General features: G+C 40.5%; 1 protein-coding gene across 6 annotated transcripts in view; it reads right to left on the bottom strand.

Annotated features, from left to right (window-relative positions):
• Positions 1-21704, bottom strand: part of MYRIP (myosin VIIA and Rab interacting protein) — a 208362-nt gene that overhangs the window by 31521 nt on the left and 155137 nt on the right. For 5 of the 6 annotated variants that reach the window (XM_077178002.1, XM_077177997.1, XM_054646900.2 and 2 more), the window contains exons 6-10: positions 20531-20628; positions 20137-20217; positions 18405-18554; positions 6001-6178; positions 954-1603 (exon numbers count right to left, since the gene is read on the bottom strand). In XM_077178002.1, coding sequence (XP_077034117.1) covers positions 954-1603; positions 6001-6178; positions 18405-18554; positions 20137-20217; positions 20531-20628 — 1157 coding nt within the window. Of the gene's footprint in view, positions 1-953; positions 1604-5009; positions 5106-6000; positions 6179-18404; positions 18555-20136; positions 20218-20530; positions 20629-21704 lie in introns of all 6 variants that reach the window. The other variant, XM_077178005.1, reaches the window with a different exon arrangement.

Raw genomic sequence — 21704 nt, 5'->3', positions numbered from 1 at the left:
GCGCAGGGAGAAGCCAGCCCTCAGTTCCTTGCTTCAGGCTTATTATTACTCTGCTGCAGCAATGATGCAGCTTCAGGATTTAAGAGGGGTAGGATGTGGGAAATGGAACTGGACAAGGGGTCAATATTCTCCTGAGCTTGTGTGCTTGCACTGCTAACAAAATTCTGGGGAACAAATGGATCCCTTAATATCAGTCCCAGGTCTGGACAAACTCCAAATAGAGGAGACTTGGCTTTCTGGTTATCCACCTGTAATTATTCACCTTTCTGGTTAACACCTGTAATTTAAATCATATGTTTGCTGTCTTCAAGCTGTATGAACAATTTTTTGGAGTTTGAGATAGTAGAGTCTGGGGTTTTTGCTTGTTTCTTTGGGTTTTGTTTGTTTTCTTAATGAACTGACAAATTATTTAAATGGAAGTAGTTTGCAAACACTCCCCCTATCACATCAGAACTCATCTTAAGATGACCAATTAAAAACAGATGTCACTTGGACTGGATTTCACAAAAAGCCCTTTTTGAATTTCTGCTGCTCATTAGCTTTATTCCTTACCAGATTATTTGTAGACACTGCAGAGCAGATTCCCAGGCATATGAGTTATTTCTTATATCAAGAAAACAGAAGTTAAAAAAAAAAAACCCAGCACAACAAAACAAGTGATTAATTAACATTTCTCAGCTGTTGACAAATCTTGAGGGTTTTTTTCTTCAGAGCACTGTATTTTACAACATTAATGAAGTCTTTGATTGGATGAAAGTGGCCTATTTGAGAAAAAGGTAAAGCCTGTCTAACACCCTGCTTTTTCTTCTTCTTACTTAGGAGACATAAGGAAGATAAAGCTTGCAAGAACACTTCATCTCCCACTCATGATTCACATGATATTGCCAGCATGGATTAATTAGTTTTGCCCAGCTCTTTTTGAAAATGCATTTGGTAAGCTCAAACACAATTACCTGACTTAAATTCATCTTGTTGGCTTTTGCCTGATTCTTTTCTTCACATAAGTCTTCAGAGATGGCTTTGTTCTTCTTCCACCTTCTTGATCTCTTTTCTAAATCATAATGGACTCCTTCAGTCTCACTGCTGTCTGAATACTCCAAGCTAGTTGCCTGTGGATTGAAGTTCACATCTAGTTCTCCATGGAAGTGCTTCTTTTCCATTCTGGGCATTTCAGTTTGAGTTCTGCTTTGCAACCAGAGAAGTTTGCTAGGTCCTTTAGCTTCCTGGGAAGAGTTTACTGAAGATGTTTCCGAATCAGAGAACAGTGTCTCAGTGTTGGTGTATAAGCCAGAGGAGGGGGAGGTCACTGCCTGGTACTGATTGTTGCCATAAACCCACTCGGTGCCATACTGGGAATTGGAGTAATAGAAGTCGTCTGGCAATTGCCGGGGTCTCCGCCGCAGCTTGTTCAAGGCCACGTTCCAGTCATAGTCATCCTCGCTGTCCGAGCCCATCTCGTCATAGGCAGACACAATGCTGGACTCATTCTCCAAAGCTTTGAACACCTGACTCTTTGGTTTGGCCAGCATTCGAGGACGAGGCAGGGTGACGTTCTGCAAAGCTACCCAGTTTCCATCGGTGCTTTGGAAAACAGAAGGCGGACCTATGGAAAGGAAATGAGAACAGCTGTGATTACACTGTGAATGGCTGCTTTTACTTGCCACAGATTGAAAGTTTCAACAAAACCAACAAACAAGTGCAAGTGCTGCTGCCACGTGAACTCTCCCATATTGAGAGCCAAGCTGCCCTACTACTTGGAAGCCACCACTTTAAGTCATGGTGATGACTAAAATGGAAGAGTACTTGGACCAAAGTTTTTTTCTAAAAGAATGATTAGGAAAGACTGATGGAACATAAGCACACAGGCATGCATAAATCCTGAGTTTTTCAAATGTCTTTCATTCTGGTGTGCAATTCTGGTCCCCCACATTGAAAATGAGAGATGGAAAAAGAATCAGAGAAGAGCAACAGAGGTTGTACCAGGTTCTGAAATGGTGTCCATTCAAGGAATGATTAAGTAAGCCAGAGCTCTGCCATCTGGAGGACAGAAGACTGAGAGAATATAACCTAAAAGAGATGGGGGAATCTATTCCAACCTAGCTACTAGAGGGCATGAAGTGAAGCTAGAGAAATCAAGGTTTTAAACAAACAAAATAAAGTAGTGTGATGCAATGGATACCAGACCTATGGAGCTTCTTGCCCAAGGTTGTTGTGGATGCTTGAAATGATCTGTGATAAAACAGAGATGGCTATGAACATGGAGGAGAGATCTACTAAAATTTACTAAATACAGAAATAGCTGAGATAGTAATTAAATTGATAGTTCTAGAGGTTCAGAGCCTACTCAGCAGCAGTATGAAAAATACTTTCTTTGTCCTAATCTCTCCTAGACTCTTGCTTATGGCTGCTCTACCCCAGACTAAATACCAAATGTGCTGATTCTGACACAAGCACTGCTGCTCTTGTGTCCTTCCACATTTTCAGAGTATGTTTTACAATCCCAACACAAAAACCAAAAAAGCACAAAGTGCTCTTTAACTCTCATAACTCGGAGAATTCTATTTCTTCTAAATTTAGATTTAATTTCCAATCAAAATTGAAAATTCCCTGCATGGGACATATGGATGTGCAATGATTCTGCCTTCTGCAGCACTTGAAAAATATATAATGCCATGGATTTACACAGTAATCTAGCCTACTTAATGAACTTTTCAGACTAAAGGATTCCTCCCTTCAAATTTGTTATTTTCAGAAACCTATAGTAATACTTAAAACAAACCATTAGTTTTCTCATAATGTAAGCTGAACATCACTATTTTCAAATGGACACAGTAATATCTGGGTCTCTTGTAGAATATAATTAGGCATTTTGCATTAGATGGTTACAAATACTAGGATGAAAGGAAGATTACTTTTTCCCTGGAGCTGTTCATAAAGAACATTAATATGCAGTAAGCTGTGCTTAGTTTAAAAAAAACAAAGTCTGAGGTGCACTACCACCACCAAAACACCCCCACAAAAAACAAAACAAAAATTAAATTGTAATTAAACTTAGGAGCTATGAGAGTTTTATGACAACTTTTGCATTTCTTACTCATTTGAATCCTTTTGGCTTGCTTTCATTTCCTAAGTTTTAAGTCAATTTAGAGAACTTGAGAAAATACAATTCTTACTCCTGCTTAAAAGAAAAGCAAAATCATACTAGCTCTCTAGAGGCACTGACCAAGCAAGGATATAACTGAAGTCAGGTGTGTAAGGAGAACTAATAATTCTTTATAGTAACCCCCGATTTTGGAGAAAAAAACCAAAAAAACAAACAAGCTATCAAGCACAAGAAACTCCTGCTTGTTTACTTTTCTTAACTATACTAACTAATCTAAGTATAGGGTTCTCCTGAGAGAAAGAACTTCCTCTGAGGGAAAGAACTTTCCTTAAAACATTGTTCCTTCAAACAAAGCCAACAGCTCTGCAGGATATAAATCTCCAACAGGAATTGAATTCAGCTGCACCATATTGCACAAAGGTAATGGAGAGCCACAAACTTTTTTTCTCCCCCAAACCATATTCCCTTATTCTATTTAACAACACCACATGAGAATCAGTCTACCAACCTCAATTAACTGAAGAAAGGACAGGATACTAGTTGATTACATCTTAGAGGACAAACAGGGTAGAAAGCAACCGAGACCTCTATATTCAGAAAGCTGACTCAGCTTTATCCCACTTTTATTCTACAATGTCAAGTGCTCCCTTCCCGATTTTCCAAAATGAAATCACTTGAAAGAATGTTTTTTTTTCACACAATTCTTTGGGCATAAGCTATAATTCATTCATGTGAAAAGGAAAAAAAGATTTAAGAAGTTTCATTTTAAGACTATTGATAAAGGCTCTTGAGTCACCATTTAAACCAATATGAACTGCAACCAAAATGAATTGTGAACTACTTTTTGGCTACATGCCTAAAAGGCCCATTGATGTTACCACACCAAACTCTTCGTTGAGATTTCTCTTGTTTTCTGTATCATAATACAAAGCTGCTTAATACTGCATAGGTGAGACCATTTTTTACAGATATTATTAGCACAGTCAGCTACTTACTATTAGCTCAATAGGCACCACACTTTAATCACAAATGTGGTTTTTAGATGAAAGAAGCAGAACAAATCCTCTGCATAGACTGCCCAAAAAAACCTGGGTCAATTTGTCGTTCTTCTGTGGTTAAGCAATTGTTAAATACTAAATTGCTCAACAGTTGAATGAAATGGGATTCAAGTGGGTGCTTAAATTTTAGGAGCAAATTAACTGCTTTACTGAAAATAGGCCTTCCACTAAAATGCCCAGGAGAAAAACACGTCTGACAGTGGGCTGGTTAAGAAATTCACAGAGTAATGCATACTTGGTTAAGTTAGATTTTAGTGCTACTTTAATATTAATTTCTTTCACGGGGGAGGAGAAGCACTGAAATTGTCTAAATTTCAGTCTCCCCATTTATCAACTGGCATTACAGATAAACAAATTGAACACATGGCAGCTCTGGTCCCTGGTCACCATCAAACCCAAACACACACTGTAACTGTTTGTGCCTGCCAGTGCCTAGTGAGGCAGCTGTGGGAGCTACAGCACCAGTGAACTCACCCCACAAAAGAAATTTTCTGCTTGTGCAGCTTCATGAACCAGTGTGCTACAGGGGTCAGATGGGCTCTACAGCTGCTACAAGAGAAGAAGCAAGAACAGGCAGATTCTGCCATGGGATGACAACACTTGGATACAGGGAATGGTACTGCAATGAGTTCAGCTCTTCCCCTTTGTGCAACTGTAGGGGTAAAAACTAACCAACACTAGGGTGAGGGAGTTGCCTGGTGCTACACTCTTGTGGCCTTGCAAATGCTTCAGCCAGAACAAGAGAGGCAACGGAAATGGGAGCACCCCAAGGGCAGGAGCCACATCTGCAGTAGCACAGAAAGGGTTAGGTTGGAAGGGACCACAGTGGGTCAGCTGGTCCAACCAACCTGCACATGGCACAGGATTGCATCCAGGTTCTTGAATATCTTCAGTGAAGGGGACTTCACAGCATCTCTGGGCAACCTGTTCCAGCGCTTGGTCACCTGCACAGTGAAGAAGTTCTTTCTCATATCCAGATGGAACTTTCTGTGCATCAGTTTCTGCCTGTTGTTTCTTGTCCTATTGCTTGGCACCACTGAGCAGAGCCTGGATCCGTCCTCTGACACCCTCCCTTCAGATACTTACACACATTGATATCTTCTACACTTACAACCTGTTTTTATGTCATCTAGAAGTAAGCAGGGAATTGCACTCTATCCCAGGGTGCTGATTCAGGAATGGAGCTGACTTGGAAAGCTGCTCATCATCCATCATCCATATTTACATCCATACCTAATGCATGGTGACAGCAGTCAGATCCAGGGAAGCTGCTGGTCTGTGGAGTTCCTACACATACAGCTTCCTGAGACAAGTCTGGAAGCACAAGTGAGTAGGGCTGCACAGAATACTGCATTTGTGAATCCATCAGAGTTGAAAATAAAGTCCTAAGGAGAAATTCTAAATGTGAATTATTTTAATGACTGGCTCACCACAAAAGCTAATGAACAGTTACCCTGTGTCATGGAAGGGATACAAGGGGCTGCAAACTCCTTCAACTGGAGGACAGGTTACCAATGACAAAGAAAGGCCCTTGAGCTCTTGTGTCTTAGAAGCTCTGAAATGTATCCAAACCAGTTGTCTAAATTTTGCAGCAGTCTAAAATCAACTTCACAAAGACTCTAATTTTGAATACTTTTTTTAAAAGAAAGTTAAGATAAGCAATGACATAGCCCAATGAAATTGTGACATGGCAACATCGAATATACATTTTACATGTGACCTCTGAAAGCACAAAGGTCAGCAGAAATGCCCTAGAGAAGGTCCTTGCTTTAAGTTGTATTTATTCCACACATGAGTGAGAACCAAAAAAAGAATCTTATTCGTACTAGAAATATTTACTTGTTTCATTTAGCCTGTCTACACTCTTCCAGCTGGGTAAAGCAGAGTGCTTGCGTTCCTTCTGCTTCCTGGACTGTCCCTTTTGCTGCCTCCCAAGAGCCTCGGCCACAGATGATGCAGGGTCTTGTCCTTTACTGGCCATATCTTCACTAGCCAGGGAGAATGCAGACTGAGACCTCTGTGGGATTAAAAATCAGAGAGTGAAATTTAAAAACAGAAGAAGTTAATTGTTCAGCTCTTTACCATAATTAGTATTCAGTTACCCATGGAAGTGTGGGATCTGCTAACATCACAAATGGGATTTAATGTATTCAAAAGAATTCAGCATTAAATTGCTTATTTATGTGCATTTCTGATGCTATGCAAAGAGGCAGGAAATCGTTTATACTACCATGGACCAGATGGAGAGAAATAATTAAGGTGAAGTTGTTGGGAATGTGCTTGGTGAGGACTGATATTGAACTGCTTTGACTCAAGTTAGCCAGAAAGAGATCCCATTGTGGTGAGACATGATGATCTATTGTTGGCTCAACAGGCCATCTGGTGTAACAATTTGCAGAAGTTAAAAACTGAAAAAAAGCAAACAAACAGCCTGTTCCCCAGAAAGATATGTAACTCAACTGATTTTAATGCAGAATTCTGTTTGCTAGGACATACATACATAACACCCAATATGCTGAGCAGTTTTATTCTGTCTTACTAATGAAGTCAACTTAGCCTACAATTGCACATCTGTTTAGTTCTAGGAGGGTCACATTTCAAGGCATAACAAGATAAAATACTGTTGTAATTGTTAATCAGCCTGACTGCTACTGAGGGGGAAGGGACATGCCTTCAGTACCACATAAACAGATCAGACATTTTAGTTTTGACCTAGGCACAGAGAAGTCAGACAGTTACAGAAGACACATTTAAATTTGTCCCGTTTTGAAAAGCTTTTAGTCCTGTCAGTGTCCTGCTGATTTCAGCAGAACTCACACTTGCATATCAAATCACAGATATATAGTGGTAGAAACAAGGCTCTCAGAGGTCAAGTCAAGTTGCCTTCCCAGCAGAGTCAGTAGAAGACCATATATGCCAGGTTTTCAAGTGGCTCAGCTGCTTTGCACAGGTCAAGTTGGCACTCTCAAATCCTTGTACATTTTTAGTGATCAAATTACAAATAATTAACTTAATCTGCTACTCTCAAAAGGGCAAGTCTCTGCCTGTATCAGGTCTGGTTTGCACTGGTGCAGGTGAGGTAAAGGAGAACTTGCCTTTCAGCTATTTTCAAGTCCCTTAAATTCCCAGGACAGCATAAGCATTGCTGGGAGTCCTGCTGGCTTGAAAGCCACACTTATACCACTTTCTGGCTGCACCTCCTCTCATCTGAAATGCTCCTCTGTGGGACCCATGTACCATGCCAGAAGATTTAATTAACTGCAAATCTTCCTGTATCCTTGGCTCAGCAGTAAAAGGAAACTCAATTAAGCACAGGGGTTTAGTTTGGCTTCTGAATTGATGAAGAACAGCCAAGATTACTGCACTAGATATTTTTTATATTTTCTATAACTACCACTTTGTTAATCTTGTCCATACAAAGACATAGATCCTAATATGATGCACTGGACAAATTTAGTGATATAAACTATTCACAACAAGTTTGAAGTAATTTTACTATAGGGAATCTTTCAGGTGCATCACTTTTCCAAGTCAGCCATATTCAAGTGTGTATTTAGTCTGTTCCAAACCTTGAACTAGATCTTTCACTGATCAAGATCATCTGAATCCTTCTTAACCATGAAAAAGTAATAAAATTAAATAAAATAATTTAATGCAATGCATACAGGTACATAAATTGTTTCACTATAGGGAATTTGCTCATAAACTTTGATTTCATCCTGGCAGTATATGTGGACAATATAAACAATTCTGCCACAAATTTGCCACCTGAACTCTGCTGAGTGTTAACTGTGCTGTGGTTCACTTCATTCATTGTAAAGCTAGAACTACCAAACTTGCCACGCTTTCAATAAATTAGTTCTGGTGTCTGCTGCATCTTTTGAAATCTTTGTGTTAAAGTTGTTATGTACTGGAAGCAGCCAGTTGTTGTGACTGTCCATGAATATTCTCTCAGGGCACATTCTTCTTCCATGTGCATATAGCAAACAAGAGAGATAAGAGATGCTGAAGACCCAGAAGAAGGAATAGCCTACAGTTCAATCAGTTGTATCTATTTTCCCTTATTACTCAAAGAAGTGGATCTTTAAGAAGAAGACACCAGGAAGAACTTTAGTCTATAAAATGATAACTGAGACTGCAGTAATGAGAGCTATCTTTATGTTTGACAGCTTTCCTGTTTTGTTTAAATGGCAGCTTCTTGTGTGCCTTCTCACCATTTCATAAACATCGCAGCAAAGTGATGCCATCACAGTGATGGCAGCATCTGCTCTTTGCTCTCAACTCACCTAAGACCTGCCAGCAGCTTAACCCTGACAAGGCAGAACTTGGCAGAGGCTGCAAAACCTCCTGAAGTAGCTGGGCACTCCCGCTCCCAGGCTGATGCTTTGGCAGCAAAGCTGTGGCCAGCAGTGCCTGAGCAATTTAAAGCCAGCTCAGGTGCATCGACACTATCGGGCAGATAAGCCTTCAGAGGGACAAGGAGAGACACAACAGCTTGAAGGATTTAAAAAGGAGAAGATGAACAGCCTGGAGGATGAAAGGAACTGAAAAACAAGGAAGCAGAGAAAAGAAAGTGGACACAGTCCCATGTGGTGTAGTAGCCTAGGATCTGAAATAAACTCAACCAAACAAGCTTATCTAGTGAAAAGCTGATTTTTTAAAGTTGTGTGCTAAACCTTTTGGGTCAGATCAGAGGAAGGTTGCTCTCCACAGTTTGCAAGGTCTCTGTGGAGCAGGAAGTTGGTATTAGGCAGGAACTACTGCTAAGAAATTTTCCCAGGAAATCCAGTTGAATATAGCAAGTAGTAAGGCTTGTGGTGCCTCCAAAGCTTAGCTTGAGGCCATCCTCATTATTTTTCTACACTTTGTGTGAATTTTTCATAAAATCTGTCTTGGACTGCTCTGCTAGATGTACTACCTCTTCTCACTGAGGATGGTTCAATGTCACAGAAGGCTCAAGGAGAGAAAAGTAATGGCATGATAAAATAGCTTGGCTGCACCCCTACATTTAGACCCTGAAAAAGGGAGATGCTATTGAACTTGCACTCTTCACTACTACATTTGCAGGTCTCTGTAGTTCTTGTATCTGGAGAGACTGAAATGATCAAGGAGTACCGATGTTCTGATAAACTCCAATTCCAACAAAGAATACATAAAAGTGGAAGATTAGGTTATTTCTTGTTCTGAAATTTAGTTTCAGGTAGGGCTGGAGGGAGAGATAATAGAATTGTTTTACTCAGACAAGCAGGGGTGGAAAGAAAGCATAAACATTAATCTCTGAGCAGTTCAAATCACTGGTAGTACTGATAATGACACAAAAAAGGAGTGTCAATAGCCAAGCTTGGTGTAGGAACAGGACAGAAGCACATCCTGGCATGAGAACAAACCAGTCTAAATTGACTGTATTTTTCAGAGCACAAAAGCAAATGTTTGTGTACAAGTTAATCTCCAATCAATTAGCAGCCCGAGTCATGACTCTACCTGAAATGCAAACGACCTCAAGACCTCTTTTTATTGTTTTTGCAAATCAAGAGCAAACTAGAAAGATAGTTACTTGGTGTGAGGCAACACAGCAAAAGCCCTCATCCTGGCTGGCATGATGAGGGCTTGCATCAACTTAAACTCAGCCAGCACCACTAACTCCCCAGCCCTACAGCTGCAGCATGGGCTACATCCTCCTTCCCTGTGGCTGACTTCACTGCTGCACTGACCTGTGCAGGCAGCCGAAGCACACATTACTGTGCTGCATCAGTGCCTCTCTTCTTCACAGAGGTAACAGCTCATCTGTAGAACCACAGGGGATGTCTTTCCCTTGGGGACATTTGTAGAGGAAGCAAAACACTGAAAATAAGGGAACAGGCTTGAGAAGCCTGCCTGGGGGCTGATGCTCTATGTGGTTTCCCTGTGAATGGATGCACGGAGGTACTGGAGGTAAGGCTGGCTACCCTGATAGGCTCTTAGATCAGTTTGGTTTGGAACAAGGGATTTTTACTGACCAAATGAAGGAACCATGTCCCTCAAGCTTTATCAACTGCCTACATGCTTGGACTGCATCAAGATCTCAGGGCAGAAGAACTGAAAGTGTCCAAAAAAATACAGGAGTCTAGATACAATTTTCAAAATAAGGCAGGAATGTAGGAACTTTGGTTTTGATTTATAAAGACATGAGATGTCAAGAAAGGAGCTAAAGATACTTAGTGTATTTCCTAGCCAGAAGTTCTGCTTCCTCAGCAAACAAAAACCCCAACCCATCCACCAAGTGCTATTTTAGGGGTATTTATGTGTTATAAATGACAAGGCTGCCCTGTATATTTGCAGTTGGACGCTGCAGCAAATTGGTGCATCAGCAGATGGCACTGCAGCCCTGCAGATCATCTGATCATTTGCTGTGCTCTGCACACACCCCACAGAGGCAGATGCTGCACGCTGGAGTGCTGGGCAGTGCAGCAGAGCTCACAAAATACAGCTGGGGTATTGACATGCATTTATAGACACTTGAGTTAGATGAGTTCCCCGCCAAATCCTGCCTAGTGGCACCTCCTGTGACATGTTTGTTTCAATTACAGACACATTACTATCCTTTATTTTTTTTAATTCCTCTTCATGGAATTCTGTTGCATAGTTTAAAATGTCTGGATGGAGAGAACTCAGCCTTCATTTTTCACTGAACTAGAACTAAAAGGAATCATCTTATTCATTGATGGCATTCAATAAAAAAAATTTAAAAAGACAAAGTGGTTTGTGAAGATTAAAGAAGGAAGGAGTGAATAAAAATAATCCCATCTTCCATTACTTAATAAATAGAAATATTCCATTTTCTATCAGTAACAATTTATGAGCTCACTCTTCTGAACACAGAATAAATTAAAGAAAAGCAAGTAACCAAAAGCAAGAACAACTTTATAAACCATTATAAAGAATATTGAGTCTAATGTTGATAATCTATAGATTCTTTACCTTGAACATCTGCCTTATATGTATGCATATTGTTTAGAGAGATAACATGAAGATTTTGCAATAAAAGATGACGAAGTTTGGGTTTTCACCAAAAGATGAAAAAGAATTCCTCTTTCTCCTAAAGAAAAGCCAAAATGGTAATTCAAAATAGGTCACAAAAGCATCTGATGGGACTTTAGAACTGGATCATGAATGTTTTTCCCCCACTTCCCGCCTATTTCACCTTGTTTCCACTCTTGCATTATACTTCAGTCTGGTAGAACTAGTGAAACAGTAATTTGTTCTGCAATTATTTGGAATAGGTCAAGGACTCTCCCAGGGCCAGGAGGGACTGGGAACCCCGGGTGCCATAGGGCAGCTGCGGGGTCACCACAGTAGGAGCCCTTGCAGGCACAGGGACCTCAACACCCATGCTGAGGGCAGGTACCTCTGGATTTGGGCAACACTCTGAATCCGTGCTGTGCAGGCTCTGACCTGAGTGGCAGCTGCTAAGCTGGGCTTTGAGGACTACCTTGTTCATTCAGGGAATCAACCTAGAACTGATACATAAACTCAAATGACTTAAATGCAACCTTATTGATCCCCTCTGCTCCCTTGCAAATTCTGCAGCTATGCCTGCCAGTGGTGCAGCAAATCCCCCTCTCGGCTGTGCTCTGTGAATATAATCAATGCACAGACAGAACCAGTAGGTCTGGTAGCAAATACAGTAGCAATCCCTAAGCATTAACAGCTTAAGCATCCTTTGGTAAGAAAACTCCCACACCAGGAAGGAGACAGTATGAGCTTGCAAATGATGCCACTCTGCCACAGCCTATTTATCCTGGAAGTGATTTTTGCTCTGCTCAAATGTATGCAGTCCAGACATCTAGCAGTGGGAGTGAAATACCAAGGGTTTGGAGCATCTGTTCCTTAGTTAATCTTGTATGTGGAAAAGGATCTGTTAACAACCTTCTAAAAAAGGGCAAGAACAGGCAGATTTTCACACTCAATTGAAAGAAAATTCTCTCCTAACCACCCCTTGTGGATCTCCCATCCATCGGGGCAAACCCTTGAACAGCAGGTTGGGAGAAAGCAAAGATGACTGGTCCGTCTCCTGCAAAAGGCTTAGAACATATGTCCTTCAAGGGTCTGCCCAAGCTGGCTTTCTGTTCACTACTGACAGACATATTCTGGTTGCAATTGATTGTTTCCATCCTTCTACTGGCCTCTTAGACATCTGATTCCCTTAAAAGCATTGTTCCTTTAAAAAGACTACAAAAATAATGATTAGCTTATCAGGAATGGGTCTGTCAGCAGAACGAATGCACAGCTGTGTAGTAATATGTAGAGCCACATTTGGGTGCACATTTATTTTGGGTCAGTTCAGATTAGCTGACCTTGATTAACCAGATGGAGAGGAGGGTTGTAAGGGAGAGAGACAAGAGGTTATTCCTCAACAAATGCTGGTGGGCATGCCAGTAGCTCTACACCATCACCTACCAAGTAAAAAAAAAGGAAAAAAAAAGGTTGCCCACATATGAAAGTGCTACTGCTTTGTTTGCAAGGAATTTGTAAGCTAGTAATTATGGATATTTCATATTGATCTCAGAATATGAGTATAAACATTCCTTTATTGTACTTCTGAGGTTAAAAATTTAGGGAAGTGCTAGGAGCGTAAAATACCATAGTTTGATCGATGTAATGAATTTATGTGAGCAAGTCTATAGAAGTGGAACAGAGGCTACATATACCAATGCAACTGTAATCCATGCAATGCCTTTACAAGGTACCCTTATTCATTTAGCCATTACTGCTCCTCACACGTTCACCCAGAGCCCATTCTTTTTCCCTTCTCCCAAACTTTGACTGTTGTATGACATGTCCTGAAAAAACCTAAACAAATGAAACTAAGAACAAACAGGAAAAACATTTCCCAGTTTGAAGACACTGAGAGCTCAGTTAGGATCCAGTGGTGACAGTATTGCCATTTTACTTGCAGAAGAGAAACAGGAACAGCAAAAGCCAGATCCCTGCTTCTGGTGTAGGACAGGACGATTTTGCTTTGCTACAAGCACATCTCTCTGGAAGAGTGCTTGTATATAAGAGGGTAGGGGGAGGAGGTGAGTTAGCACCCATGTTTCAGGTCTAACTGCAGCCTTACATATAAACACACCTCTTTTTCAAGTGGATACTCTTCAGTAAACACATTATTCTTTTTTTATCCATCTCTAGGTGTCTCAGTTCCCTGCACAACCTTTCATGTCCTGTTCTGACCCTCATCTACAAAGCTGCGCTCAGCACAGCACTCGCCCATCAGAGAGAATCACTGTATGTCCTACTCAAACACCAGAGGGAGCCTGAAGTGTTCTGTGTTTATTTACTTCTTCCTCTGGCAATATACATCCTGATTTCATCTAAAAACAAAGTAAGGTTTGTCAGGCAGCCCAGCTCTGAGCATCACAGGTTTTAAGTTAGACCTGAAAATTCTGCGAAACCCAGGAATGTATTATGATAGCATCTTTAAAACAAAATGAAGCTGAAAGAACAACATATGAGCTTAATTATTTGGAAAATTACATTATACAATTACCACCCTTCTCTGTCCTTTCTCCTATTCTCTTTCATGCCTTAAAACCTATCTTGGTTGGCTGACAGTAAGTGCAATGCAGCTGAATGTAGGCCTGCATGGGCTCGATCATGTACCTAGCATCCAAAACTGTCTTGGAAGTTTGTCAAGTGCATGGATAGCACTGTGAAACCAGAAATCAGCAATCTTATGCTAGAGATACATCTCAAGAAGAATTACAAACTCAAGCTACACAGACAACTTAAAAAGACAACAATCCTGTAGTGTTTAGCCTTGCACTGATTATTTAGCCACCTGAGCCTTAAAATCTGGCACTAGTTGCTGAGTCAAAATCTCAGACTAGTTGTATCCTATCATTCTGCAGCATTGGAAAGAGGGAAATCAACCAGATTACCATGGACAGAGCCTTCTTAATCTGAAATCGAGACTGTTTTTGCAGTGAGATTACAATGTTAGAGTGCCACCTGTGGAGTCAGCAGATGCCAGTATTATCTGAAACCTGGAAAGTAGTTAGAGAAAGTTTGATCTTCAAATAATAAATATTAATGAAAAAGACACATTATTTTTAGAACATCAAATGCTTTTCCATCTCAGAATTCACTGTTCTTTCCCATTCTGTGCAAAGAAGATTGTGCTGCAGTTGGCTTCTTTCAAAGGAAACAATACAGCAAATAACCCAAAGTCCAGCTGATGCACTTCTGGATAAATGCACACCTGCCTCACTGGAAGTAGGTCCCAGCAATACACACCATGCAACCTTCTGATGCCAGCTCCTGTATAAAAGTTAAAAGCTCCACCTTCCCTCTGACATGACACATTTATTTATTAGACATAAATATGATGTTTCTGATGCAGTCATTGACAGGTAGGAACTGATGTCAGCTGGTACTTACAGTGCCATGTCTCACACATCTGAAATCCCTCTCCCACTATGCTGCATGACTGCTAAACAGAATTCCTCCTCAAAAAGGTTTCCTTCAAGCACTTTTGTTTGAGACAAACCTTAAAAGGTACAGAGCACCTGCAAAACTCCAGGGATTTCCAAAGCAGTGCTAAACCTCAAGCTTCTGGAACCTTCCTTTTCTTTAAAACAAATCAAATTGAGGAAAAAAAAAGGAAGAAAAAATAAACAATTTACAGTACACTGTGGACCTTAAAATTAGCTTAACCAGTATACTTCTGCTTCCCCTGAGATGCATCATAATGTGTATTTAATGAAATCCTCCTTTTCCCTACATCCCTAGCTGTTTTATATACTATAAATTATGGATGAGCTTCTGTTTATATATGCAATCTTTATGCTGTAAAATAAAGACCACTAATACAGCACTTAAAACACACCAGGGTGCCTTCACTCCATCAATGTTTAAATGGGATACAATTTGCCAACTGGTCCATTGCTCTCTGGCTGGCAGTGATGCATGGCAGGCGAACTGGACTGAGAGAACAGAGAAGCATCCACCCATTGCTCTGCACTCCTCCCATCCCAACACAGCACAGCCTTTGCTTATTGGTAATGAGAAACAGATGGTGCCATCCATCTCTTTTTATGAGATGAGGAAATAAAATATTCAGCCCTGTTTCACTATTTTTAGCCTGGGCGAAGTTTCTCAAAGAAATTGAAGATGGAAAAAAAGGAGAAGAGAATGTCTATAGCTACTAGCACACCACAGTACTGCAGCTGAACAATTAATACTATAGTTTGGAAGGGGAAAGTGAGGAAATTTAACTTATTTAATCACTTTTTCAAAGCAAGTGATTTTGGATGAGCAGGGAGGTAATGCAGAGCTTTCAGAGACTACTGGAAGTTTCTGGCTAATATGAATGAGCTGTATACAAATAACTGTGATAAAAAGAAAAAATTCTTGGCAGGTGAAACCACAAGGTGATATCTGTGTTTATTACAGCACTCCCCAACTCTGTAAGAAGTGACTTTGGTAATAAAAAGCAATGCAACAATAAACATGGGTTTCTAAAGGCCAGTGTTACAGCATGCAATTGTTGTGTGTTTTATATTATTTTCATTGCGCTAGCAAAAGCACATCTATTATCTTCTGCACAGAAGACAAAAACAAATTCCTCTAAGATAAATTTTCAGTTTTAAATTATGAAATTCTGACTGCCTTAAGATTTGCAATCCTTACCTCCCTTTCCCCTGCATGCCTGTCTTTCTGTTAATCTGCCTTTGCTAATTTGTTAGCCTCTATACCCAAGAAATACTTGAATAGGGGAAGTTCTAGTTAAATAACCTTTATTGGGAAACAGGTTCCCATACCTAACTCTGTCACAGTAATAGTCTCCTCGGATAGCTTTGACAGAAAAAAAATGAAAACTTGTTTTTCTTCTTCCTTCCCTTTGGATTGTTGTGTCTACTGTGTCTGTCCACAAAAACCTTGGTTACACTAGGAACACCTGTGCTAATAAATCTGTTGCAGCAGAACTCTTGTTAGTTGTGGTGTGTACTAATATTAAAAGGTTTTATCATTACAGGCAGATCTCTGCCTAAACTAAACTGATCACACAGAGATCAATATTAGGATGTGTATACAGAAATCAAGAGTTTGGGGTTTTTTTGTCAACTTAATGTCATCAGTTAGGAACTAAGAAAATTTCACTTATTGTAGTGGAATCCAAGAAGATTTGCTGTTACAGACTTGGACTCAGTAGTTCCTGGGAGGCAGTAGGGAGCTTTGCCTGGAATGGGCAAAGGGCCTCTTTGCCAGCTTCTGTTGGGTTTCGTTAAGGAAAGAAAAAAAACTGCAATTCTTTTGGCAGAAAAGATAACTTTGTCACATAATATACAGAAGTGAAAGTGATGTGGTTTAGTCCTGCAAATCTACTGACAGATGCATGCTTCCCATTTGTCACTGAATGAAAACAAAGTGGAACGGGAAGCAAGTGCAGAAAAGGAATTTGAGTTGTTTCAGCACTGTTGATGCGAATCAAGCAGGCTGTAAGTGCTCTACATTCACTCTGCACAAATTGCCTTTCAGTAGACTTTCCAGTGACTTTAATTGTGCTATCTAACAGCCTAACACAAGTGCAACTATCTTAGCTGTGGGAATGACAGGATGACACTTCCTTTATAAGAGTGTCTGGTCATACTAATAAAAATCTCCTCTATTCAGAGCAAAGCAAAAACAAACATATACACACTTCAAAGGAGAAAAGAAAAAGATAACACAACCCTAGCAAAGTAAAAGGCAGAAACTAAATTTATGGGAGAGATGAAACAAGTCACAGCAGATGGCCAAATTCATTCGTGTTCCTTACAACACTCTGGGAAGACAGTTGGAACAAATGGTGAAAATGTGGCAAAAGACTCTGTACAAAGAGGTGGAGTGTCCTTATAAAATACTGTACACATCTGGATCTCTAGTACTGACTGATGGCTACAGAGGTTTTGAAGTTGTTTGCACCTTAGTGTGACATTTCTGCTTCTCCAGTATTTTCACAAAGTCTACTATTACTCAAACCAATGAGCCTCCCTCTGGCAAAAAAATCAGGAATAAATTGTTACTTCAGAAATTTCAAAATGTATTGAGTTCAAAGTTAAGTTTCCAAATGCAGAACAGGCTTCTGGTATAATGACTGAGGGTTTGAACAGCATATTTCTCTGAGTTCTGTCCTTAGGAAATAAACCTCATTTGAGACAGACACAAAATTAACTCTCTCTCTCCTGGCCTTTATATTCCACAAACAACTCATCTAGGAGGGACAGAGCAAAGCACTTAAATCGTGCTCACCCTAACTTGCGATCACTTAGTAACAGTGGGACATTACAGGCAGTACCCCTTCATTTTGCAAATAGTTAGAAGACTAGGATGCAAGTCTGTATCTCAGCAACTCTGGCCCACAGTCAATATTCTGGCATAAATCTGTTCTCACTGGGAGTGTAAGTGAGCAAACTTAGCTGGGAACTAGGACATAGCCCATGTTCAGTTCTGGTGGTTCTGCTTAGCGGGGGAGAGGTGGTTACTGGAAGAGCAGCAGGACACTTGGGAGCAGCAGCTTAAACCACAGTGTCAAAATGCACTGGAACTAAATCATCGGTCACTGTATTCTCTCTCTGATTGTCAAAGTGCTTGTCCAAGCCTACAGCTTATTTTCACTGCTTTTTACTTGCTGCTCTCTTAAAACTGTTACTAATGCAGCTTGTCAGATTTTCTTCAGCTTTATAGCAGGAGATAAAGACATTGTGCTAAGAAATAAGTGGAAGGAGGAAACACTCTTTAGTGTAAGACATAAGTGGTGCTCTGCAGCTGAGTTTCCTTTTTTGTTTCTGGTGGTGGCTGTTTTCTGTAAGATGGCTAAGGAGAAAAAGAAACATTACAGAAACCTAACTTTATACAAAAGAGAACATAACAGTCAGTGAAGACTTACACAGAAGTTAAGTGAGCAGAAAAACTGTTTTGAGGAATAAACACTGAAGCATTGAGTCCTGTTAGCATTCAAATCAAGCAGTGAGACTGCTCATATCACAGACTTAGTCCTCCCCAGCACAGTCACCAAAACAACACAATGTCTGTGATGTACCTCCATGGCCCATGGGATGTTAGGAGAGCATGCAACTGAGTGTCAGCTTGTCCAGACACAGAATTAATGCTTGTTCTCTGCAAGTCTCTATGTACCATTCCAGGCAGCAAGTATATTTATCCATGACTGCAATCTTCTGGCTTTGTGCCCCAGAAAGCAGGGATAGCTGTGCAGTGCCACTCACCCACAAGGTGTAGGAGCCCCTGCGGCTCCCTGGGAATGTCAGCATGCTCTGGTCCGAGACGGCGCCGGACGCCAGGCCGCTGCTGCGCGATGGCGGCCATTCCAAGTCAGCCTCAGCCTGCTCGGGTTTGCTCTTCTGCTTCTTTATAATCTGCAGGGTACGGGAGAAACGGGGTGGGAGGTGACAGAAAAATGATGCTGGGGAAATACTGTCTGAGCCATAAGGGGAAGATCTAAATGAACCCCAACTTAAGGCAAGCTCCCCAGGAAAAGCACTTGACTTTCCCTCTGCTCCAGCTCATGCAACTACTTCTCATCTGAAGTCCTACCGCTTGCAAGCACATAAGCAGCAATGCAATCTATAACAGTGCCTGTAGGAATACCAGACGTGAATTACATAAACATAGAAACCTGTTGCTACAGTAACACTTTAGCAGCATCTAAGTGTCAAGTATTTTCTCAGACAAGACTTTTTGCCAAGAAACATAAAATACTAGATATCAGGGGAATTTCAAAGGCTCCCATGACATGCAGACACGTTCTAGTGACAACAAAGAGGTCTAAGGTCTCTAGACACTATTTTTATTTTTGAAAATCTACACCATCTTAAGACAGAGAGAGCTCATGTCTCCCTACACTGACAGATTATATCCTGCTACACTTCATTTCCACAACTGAAATATATCTACATTAGAACATTATTCTATGGCATAAAAGATCTTGTTAGGCAGCTCTTGACAAAAACAGTAGCAATTCAAGCTTGGCTGAGAGAGGCTCTGGACTATGAAACACTCGATAAACAGACTTACTTGATAGTCTAACGTCACCCTTAAAAAAGAAGGCAGATTATTTTCCAGTGAGCTGCTGCTCTTCTGGCTTTTCTTGACAGTACTATAAACAACATGTTCCTCTTCTGGTGTGTGATCCACACACTGTTAAATGCCACAGCCTATACAGAGATGTGGCACCTAGCTTACTTCACATGGAAGGAGACTAACTTAGCAGAGTGGTTACTTCATTGATCACAGGACCTTAACAGTGCTCTATTCATGCTCATCTTGCCTTACTCCAAACTGTCCAGACAAACTCAAGGGGTATTTTTTCCCACTAGCCCTCCACTTTCATTCTGCCAACCATGAGCTTTGCAGGGAGAAGAATGAGCTTTACTTTAAAAGCCACAAAATTCAGACACGCCAAGGGTTATGTGATTTTTAAGCTTCTCTTGCACAGCATCATTAAGAGAATTCTGTGTTAATGATTGATGTTGTTTTCTTTGAACATGTTGCAAAGTTCAGTAGAGGGTATGGTCAGGTCACTAGCAAACTGTATATTTTGGGAAGTGATGTATATGGTCAAGAGCCATACCTCTTGACATTAGAAAACTTTGTGCCTGTGGGGAAGTGAAATACAGATGTAAAATTCCATCAAGAAAGGACCTTCCCTTCAAGAAAGGGCATCACAAACCTCAGGGAGTGGTACCTCTCAGCTTTGAACATGTAGGACATCAGGTTGGGCACTGGATTGATCTTACTTATAAACTGATGACTGTCAGACATAGCTGATGAAGCTGATGAAGCTGATGAAGCTGATGAAGCTGATGAAGCTAACAACACTGTTGTAGTTAATTTACTTTACTTTCTACTTTGGTGTCATTCTTTTTGTTGTTAGCAGTGTTTCAGGTCTAAAACATTGTGTTTTGGACATTAAACATAAGGGGAAAAAGCATGCCATACCTTCTGCACAATGGTTGTGGCCAGCTCTTCTATGAGGTCCTCCTTGTGCTCCTGCAAGTAACAAGCTTCATTCTGCTTGTCCTGCAGGAAAACGGATATCTGTATTTGCTAAAATCACATAAAAACAGCCTTCCCACAAAAAATGTATAGACTGGGAAATGGGTAATATGCCCTATTGGCACTGTGGGAAGAAATGACAGGCACTTAAAAGTGTATGTCACCTTCTGGAATGCAATGTGCGTCTTGGATACCAGTTGATAACACCCATGCCCAACTCCTTAGGTATATCATGAGACAGTGACTACTTAATCATGTTTTCGTTTATACCACTACCCAAATGAAAAGAAACATGATTGTCCTGTTTAAATTAATACTTTTTTTTTGAAAGTGTTACCAGGCTGTCACTGTAGGTCTCTGCCTTAGAAATAGCTTCTTCCACTGCTTCCTCTGCAACACGTAAGGCCACAGCAAGGGTATCCATCATGCTGTGTCCTAGATGAAGAATAAGATAAAATATCATGTTCTTTATATATGTACATTTTGCATAAAGAGCTCCAAAATTCAGACTCATATTCTGGACACATATTCAAATCTTAAATTGTTCATGAAAAAGTTATTTCCTCAATCCATAAATATGCAGAGTGAAATAAAAAAGACAGAGAAATTTGTTGCAATCTCTAAGTTTCTGCTTAAATGTAAATCTTAGATACAATAAAACATGATATATTTTATGTTGCTTATTTTAGACTGCAGCAAAATAGTTTGGAGGAAATAACTGAAAGAAAATTTGTGAAGGTCCTATAAGCAGGAACAACAAAATTTAGGAAAGAGAATGAAAAAAATATATGAGCACAGGAAAGGAGATGGGAGGGAAGTAAAAAAAAAACTGATGTAGTATATGATAGAGATAATTCATGCTATTTATGTATAAAATATTGTAAAATCCAAGCTATGTCTTTGACCACCCGGCTGGGAGCAGAGTCTTATGTTTATTCAGTTAGTTCCCAGAAAACGTTAAGATGTTAAGATAATATCAAGTCTGTTAACGCATGAATAAAATCTTCTGACTGACTTCCCTGGAATGTCAGGGCTACTCGAAAGGGACCTGCACCTGGGAGATTGCATCTACCATACTGAAGCACTGGGCACCACTCTGCCGCATGTGACACTCTGCTACATGTGAATGCGGACTCTTCTGAAGTGTTCAGAAAACCAGCTGGACTCACTTTTGTCTATTCCTGCACATGTATGGCCCCAGTTCTACATGTGAAGGGACACAAAGGAACATTCGGTCATCTCTCCTCAGGCAGAATAAACTGTATAAGCTCGCTGCATGAAGCAGTTGGGGTGAACCACCGGGGAGATGCTGACACTTTGTCGGTTTGATCCAGGTTCACCCAGCGCCGGTACCGGGGTTGACGCTGCCTTGGCTGTGGTGGTTTTTTTCTCGAAATTCTATTTTGTTAACGATCTAATAAATCATTGCTAAATTTTCCGATAAATTTGGTTTCCGATTTGATCATTTATAACACTGATCATTAAGAAAATCACACTAGAATAGGCATGTA

This window comes from Agelaius phoeniceus, chromosome 1 (assembly GCF_051311805.1).
Source record: "Agelaius phoeniceus isolate bAgePho1 chromosome 1, bAgePho1.hap1, whole genome shotgun sequence".
Taxonomy (NCBI): Eukaryota; Metazoa; Chordata; class Aves; order Passeriformes; family Icteridae; genus Agelaius; species Agelaius phoeniceus.
The sequence above is the reverse complement of the archived record's forward strand: the minus strand, read 5'-3'. Positions and strand labels throughout refer to the sequence as shown.